This window comes from Hypanus sabinus, chromosome 3, assembly GCF_030144855.1.
Source record: "Hypanus sabinus isolate sHypSab1 chromosome 3, sHypSab1.hap1, whole genome shotgun sequence".
Lineage (NCBI taxonomy): Eukaryota > Metazoa > Chordata > Chondrichthyes > Myliobatiformes > Dasyatidae > Hypanus > Hypanus sabinus.
The window spans coordinates 34,435,980-34,443,453 of NC_082708.1; the positions used below are offsets into that span (position 1 = coordinate 34,435,980).

Genomic DNA, 7,474 nt, shown 5'->3' on the forward strand with positions numbered 1-7,474 from the left:
ATTCAACAAGACTATTGTGGCTCATATCTGATGAAATAAATTTACATATATGAAAGACTAATGGTGGCTCAATTATAATTGCTCTTGGACAAAACTTCAGATTTGTAACCAAAGATCAAAGGAGTCAGCTCCAGAAAAAATACATCATTCTTTTTAACTATCTCTTTGGTAACCTATGGCAGAAACTCCTCTGAAAAGTGGACATCTGTGAAATGTTTATACAAAGCATGCACACATGGGGTATAGCACCTCGTAAAGGGTATGGTGTTGACTCTAAAGTTGGAGATCCTATGTTTGTATCCCATCATGAATAGCAGTGAAGTTGAAAGGATCAACTTTCTCTTAAAGATATGTCATTAAACAATTAATCACTAATACAGCAGAAATGCTGGAACAACAAAACAAACAGCATCTGTGGAAAGAGAAACCAATTAACATTCGGGTCAACAACACTTACTTAAAATTAGATCAGATTCACTAATATCCTTCCAGCTGATCTAACCCAGGCAAGACCATTCTCTTCCATTCATTCCTTGGTGCCTTCTGAAGTGTCCACAAGCCATTCAGTTTAAGGCAAGTGGGGTTGGGAAGTAAATCTATCCAAGTTGTTCTCACAAATCCTAAACAAGACTTTTAATAAACTTGCAGTGGAATGGCCTTGACATTTGCTTTTCAAAAAATGGTAATAATTTGATTTATAAGTGGGTTCTTAATGAAGAACTTCTGTAACAAGAGGCTTTAGTAATATACTGTCATTAATACCATATAATCCAAACTTAGATAGTAGTTTGTCTTTATTTTACATTTTTAATCCTATCTCAGCTGTCAAGTGGTCCACCAGTGATCTACAATCCACTGCAGCAGCAACAGCTCCCTCAGTTTTCTCAACTACAATCATCCCAACAGTCTGCAACTTCCAGCCCTCAGCAGCAGGGAGAACAGGTGCATTTTCTTTGTTACAAAACTAGTAACTCAAATTACTTATAATTAATGAACAGACCACAGAACACAGTTGAATTCTTTTTAAAATGCCAAGATTCTAGATGTTGAAATGGTGATTATTAAAATTGTTGAGCTGCTAGTGCATAATTTTCCAACTAGTTTGTATAACAAACAGTAAAATTGAAGCACTACCAGCCTAGAGTTTAAAATTACAAACAAGGATATTTGGTCCATGGGATTTTCAGCCCAGAATTTAAAATCGCGAACAGAAATGGTTGATCTATGGGCATTTTCTACCATACAGTGTCTATAAAAAGTATTCACACCCCTTGGAAGTTCTCAAGTTTTATAACATTGAATCGCAGTGGAATTAATTTGCCTTTTTTGACACTGATCAACAAAAAGAGACTTCTGTGTCAAAGTGAAAATAGATCTCTACAAAGTGATCTAAATTAATTACAAATATAAACCAAAATAATTGATTGCTTAAGTATTCACCCTCTTCAAATCAGTATTTAGTAGGTGGACCTTTGGCAGCAAATACAGCCTAGAGGCTGTGTGGTTAGGTCTCTGTCAGCTTTGCTCATCTGGACTCTGCAATTTTTCCCCATTCTTTACAGAACTGCTCAAACTCTTGTCAGATTGAATGGGGATCATGATTGAACAACCTTTTCATGCCCAGCCACAAATTCTCAATTGGATTAAGGTCTGGACTCTGGTTTGGCCACTCCAGGACATTAACTGTTGTTTTTAAGCCATTCCTATGTAGCTTTGGCATTATGCTGGGGTCATTGTCTTGCTGGAATACGAATCTTCTCCCAAGTCGCAGTTCTCTTGCAGGCTGCAGCAGGGTTTCCTCCAGGATTTCCCAATATTTTGCAAGCCCTTCACAAGCCTGCTACATCCCCACAGCATGATGCAGCCACCACCTTGCCTCACGGTAGGAATGGTGTTTTTTTGATGATGTGTGGTGCTTGGCTTACGGCAAATATAGCATTTAGTCTGATAGCCTAAAAACTCAAGTTTGGTTTCATCAGATGAAGAACCAGTTGACTTCAGAGTCTCCCACGTACCTTCTGGCAAACTTTTCGACCGTGGCTTTCTCTTTGCCACTCTCCCATCTCAGCCACTGTAGCTTGTAACTCTTCCAGTGTTGTCAGGTCTCTTGGTGGCCTCCCTCACTAGTCCCCTTCTTGCACAGTCACTCAGATTTTGAAGACAGCCTGCTCCAGGCAGATTTACAGCTGTACCATGTTCTTTCTATTTCTTGATGATTGACTTAATTGTACTCTAAGGGATATTCAGTGACTTGGAAATTTTCTTGTATCCATCTTCTGATTTGTGCTTTTCAATAACCTTTTTGTGGAATTGGTTGGAGTGTTCTTTTGACTTCATGGTGTAGTTTTTGCCAGGATACTGACTCACCAGCCATTGCATCTTCCAAATACAGATGCATTTTTACTGCAATCAATTGAAACACATTGATTGTACACAGGTGATCTCCTTTTAACTAATTATGTGACTTCTAAAACCAATTGGCTGCACCAGTGATGATTTGGTGTGTCATATGACAGGGGGTGAATGCATATGCAATCAATTACTTTGTTTTATATTAGTAATTAATTTGGATCACTTTGTAGAGATCTGTTTTCACTTTGACACAAGTGTCTTTTTCTGTTGATCAGTGTTAAAAAAGCCAAATTAAATCCACTTTGATTCAATGTTGTAAAATAATAAAACGTGAAAACTCCAAGGGGGATGAATACTTTTTATACGTACTGTATCTTATAGGTTGATTTGTAGCATTGGTAGTTAAAAAAATGGCATTTGGTAATTTCATTTTGTTATTGCCATTTAGAGACAAAATTTTATAGAATGTATATTGATACAAAAAATGTGATATGGGAACTTTTTTATCCTAAACTCTAAAAACATTATATGTTAAATATTACATAATTAAGTGTCTCAATTAGCCTGCATGTCTAATATCCAGGCATTTATAGATAGAATCTATGAATTTGTAAGTTGTGCTTGCCGTTAAGATTATTGATAGGATTAGATTGCAAAATATTTTAATGTTTTCAGTACATATTTGAATGTTTTCTTTAAGGTAGTAAATCATGTTATTGGTTTAGAATTAACCAGTATTCTAGTCTCATTTGGTGTGATCCAGAGATAGCTTGCAAATACTGAACATATGAATATTTAACATTATATAGTCTTTGATTTAGTCCTTTGGGTTCTGTTTAAAGCCACAACAATGTCTTCATTTACATGGCTTAGAATATAACAATCATTTTTAATTCTAATGCCGTCACTGTAAATATTTTAAAGTATCATGCAACATAATTAAGGCTGACGTTGTTCATTTACTCTTGATGACCAAATATCAATTATTTACACCTTAATAAGATATGGCAATATATTGTCATTCAAGCATTTTAGTTTTAGAATGATTTTTAAAATGCGTAAGCTGTTGACAAATCAGATTTCTTTTGAGTAAAGAATGTTAGTCATGACTGAACTGGGTTGGGTTGAGAGCAATAAATTCAGATGAGTACATTCACAAATTGCAGTGGGTGATTTGGAATATGTTATTAGTTATGTCATTGCAATTTATTTCAAATCAAAAACTCATCTTTACAAAACCGATTTTTAAAAAAGCACAAAAACTAAATCAGAAACTAAAAAATTAAATTCCTAAACATAATAGTGACACCCATTGAAACAGTCAATATTTTGTGTTGTATTTATTAATATGGAGAGCTACACTGTTTGTGTAGATATTAATTATTTGACGGTTAATCGTTTCAGATTTGTGAGCTTTTATGAAAATGTTCAAATTTTGCTGAGATTAAAATCCTATTGCAAGTAAAATATATTGGAGCACCAAATATAGAATGTGATCATAAAGACTGAAATTCCTTATGACTATAACTTGTACAGTTATTTCTCTGCCGCAAGCCTCTTTTATATTGGACCAGCTCTCTACCTAATAACATATTAGCTTCAATGCAAATTTTCAGGCAAGTTTTGATTTCTGTCCTTCCACACACTTGTAATGTTTTGCTGAAGTAAATTACTCTGGACAACAACAATATTTTGATTAAATTCAGTTAGCTTGGTGGTTGATTTGATATAGGGTATTCTTTGCAAGTTACCAGCAGAATTTTATTTATTTATTTAGAAATACAGCACAGTACCAGACCCCTCTAGACCGACAAGACCGTGCTGCCTCAAATATACTCATGTGACCAATTAACCTACTAACCCATATATCTTTGGAATGTGGGAGGAAACTGGAGCACCAGAAAGAAACCCATGCAGTCAGGGGGGAAAGCATACAAGCTCCTTACAGACAGCAGCGGAATTGAACCCGGGTTGCTGGCACTGTAGTAGCGTTATGCTAACCGCTACGCCACCATGCATGTTATTAAATCCACAAAAATGCAGCAGTACCAATGGCAATCTTTCAAGGCAGATCATTGAACCTGCTTTATTTGTGTTGGCTTGGTTAAGATGGGTTATGGTATTGCTTCATAAAATGCATGATGCTTTCTTTTTTGCCAGCTTTGTTGCATCAAGGATTGTCTTTCATGTTTCCTTCTAAATTTCTCTACTCTAGAGAGCTATGGATACTCAGCTGTTCAGTTTATTCAATTAGATTGATAGATCTTTTAATATTAAGAATATCAAGGACTGTCAATATTGTGCAGGAAGATTGAGATGGAGAACGAGATCGTATTGAGTAGGCCAAATAGTTTTTTCTTTACATATTTTAACACTGGATGATATTTCTATAAGCCATTCAAGTAAACGATTACTTGAGATGTACAGGGTTTTATACTGTTTCAACAAGATTGCTTATTTTTAAGAATTCCCTTTTATCTTCAAGCTGAAAAATGTTTAAAAAGTGTTTGAGCAACATATTACTCAAACACTGAGAATTTAGTTTATTTTGAAGTACTATTTCTGGAAAGTTTTGTGCTTGTTGAGGCAAACATGCATTGCAATGCATACAACTTTAATGATTTGCTCTCTTTAATTTAGTCATTCTTAATCAACCAAAACTGTATTTAACTATATTTAGTTTTTATTTTCCTTTGTTCGACATAAGGATTGAATTCTTGTAGTTTAGGAAAATATTGAAAAAGAAATTACATACAGAGGGGTGGGACTATTAGATTGTTTGAAATCGAGGAACTAGGAACTTCTTACAATTGACAGCATTTTTTAACAAAATAGCAAAGCTTTCAGGAAAATAATTTTAGGATCCAGCCCATCAGCTGATTAAATCTTCCTATTTTTATGTTGTTTTTTTGTTTGGTTTACTGAGATTGAATTTAGTCTAGAAGTTGTAGAAATATCAAATTCACAGTACTTCACATAGATGCATAGAACTCAGATGTAGGAACTCTGTTCTGTCCAGCAGAATTCTGACCAGGCTCCAACTAGCCAGGAACAGGCTTTGACAGCTCAGCAGACTGCAGTCATCAACCTAGCAGCAGGTTTTGTGCCTCCACAGGCTGCAGGTACATGCTATAAAACTTTAATCTTCTGACTTGTTCCTTACTGCTTCACTTACATTTTGACAACCTACTGTCTAGCTGCCTTGTACTTTGCACTTCTGCTAACAAATGCTTTTTCCTTGTAAACGTATGGCACATCCAGTGTGATACAAAGTGCACTGTAGTAAAGGGTCACCACCAACACTTTAGAAATTTGAATGCTTGTATTTATTTTGTTGCATTTAACCTTTTAACACCTTTGAGCTTACCCACCTTGCACCACCCCCAAAATATGTCTGTTACTTTGTTCAATTATTCCTTTGAGTTTCAGGGACTACACCAATTAATTTAACTTTGTTTTTTTTAAATTTCCTAATTAAATCATTAGGCTGACTTATCAATTAGTGTACATTTTCATAAAATTGTATCATTTAACCTTGAATATTGTGTATTATTTTACTGAACGTAAGTAAACAAATTTGCCAAAACTAAAACTGGCACCTGTAAATTGAAACTAATGCTTCATAATCAAATAGACATTTGCAAAAAATTGGACTGAACTTCTACAAATATCCATTAGAATACTTACAACTGAGACAATCTGTAAATGAAAAACTCAGTATATTTATCACCTTTTACTATTCCATAATATTTAGCTGTGTTTCTGATGCAGACTGTTAGGTGGATTCTACTGATCCCCTTTGTTACAATCTTTCCCTATCCTGATTTTTCTCCCTCATCTAATCCTCTTGTTGTCCCTCCCTTTTCCCCTACCTCTCTCCCCTGTAGTGTTGTCTCAGCTTGGCTCTGCTGTGAACAGACCCGGGCAAAGCCTTCCTCAGCAGAGACTCCAGCTTACATCTACCTTACAGCAGCAACAACAAGCCTTGCAGCAGCAGCAACAAATACAAGTAATCCAGCAACTTGGCTACAGTTACATGAAATATTTAAAAAAAATTCTCAGCTCCAAAATAAAGAAAGGAGAAAAGTCAGATACTGCCCAAAAGAAAAAAATATTGTTTGAATCTGAGGGTTGGCAGTTGGAAAACAAATTGGATGATCAAGATACAATTATCTAATCACTTTGGAGCACTGAATTTACATTGACATCCTAGCCATCCACCTTTCTCTTGTATTTATGCTCAAGAAGTGCTTGTGGCACGTTGACAGATAGAACCACTGCAGGCAATGTTCCCTATCTTTACCAGTGAAGCTTTGGTATGCCTGCAATTGGAATAATATTAAAAATGAACTTGTTGATCCTCTTACATATGTATACAAAATGAATTATGAAAATACCTTTCCGGAAAAGATCCCTGTGCCCATGGTTTTCGTTGCACTTTGTCCTGGATATATTGATATACCATTGTCTGACTTGGGATATGTCAGTCCAACACAAAATACTGAGCCTAGCACAGGTGCCTCTGAGTTGCTGACTTGCTGCAGTTCTGTTACCGGCTACATCTGCTTCCAAATGGAAATACTAAAGCATTTTTAGATCAGACATTGACTAACAAGCATGCAGTTAGCTCTGCTGGAACAAGTGTTTATGTGTCAAATTGTCTTAACTCTTCTGTGCCACTGGTGCTGCTTGACTGTAGTCATTATGTTTGTGGGTTTAATTTCTTTTTCCTGCTTCCATCCTTAAACATTTCCAAAATGTTTAAACTAAATCATTTTGTTGATGTTGAGATTCCAGTTTGACTCATTTGAAGATTTTTCTTTAAGTCTTATAATTATGGTCATCTGTTTCCCTTTCTTTCCTGACAGCAGTTGCGATACTTGCAGCATCAAATGGCTATAGCAGTTCAAATTCGACAACAACAGCAGCAGCAGCAGCATCAACAGTATTCAAGCAGCCAGTCAAAAAATAAGAGGAAAAGAGGGACTCCAACTCCACCAAAATCATGAACCATTTCATGGTTTTACCTTTAATGCTGCTTCTGGAATTTACCTTTTGTGGTGGTGAATGTTTTTTAATTATTTTTAAAATGAAACTCATCCATGGTGTATATAGTATAATC

General features: G+C 35.6%; 1 protein-coding gene across 9 annotated transcripts in view; it reads left to right on the forward strand.

The window, feature by feature from the left end:
• Positions 1-7,462, forward strand: part of supt20 (SPT20 homolog, SAGA complex component) — a 63,709-nt gene extending 56,247 nt beyond the window's left edge. The window contains exons 22-25 of one of the 9 annotated variants that reach the window (XM_059964056.1): positions 823-942; positions 5,375-5,474; positions 6,240-6,361; positions 7,221-7,406. In XM_059964056.1, the coding sequence (XP_059820039.1) occupies positions 823-942; positions 5,375-5,474; positions 6,240-6,361; positions 7,221-7,361 (483 nt within the window). In that variant the 3' untranslated portion in view covers positions 7,362-7,406. Of the gene's footprint in view, positions 1-822; positions 943-5,374; positions 5,475-6,239; positions 6,362-7,220 lie in introns of those variants that run through there. The other 8 variants (XM_059964057.1, XR_009511113.1, XR_009511114.1 and 5 more) reach the window with 8 other exon arrangements.
• Positions 7,463-7,474: the final 12 nt, after the last annotated feature.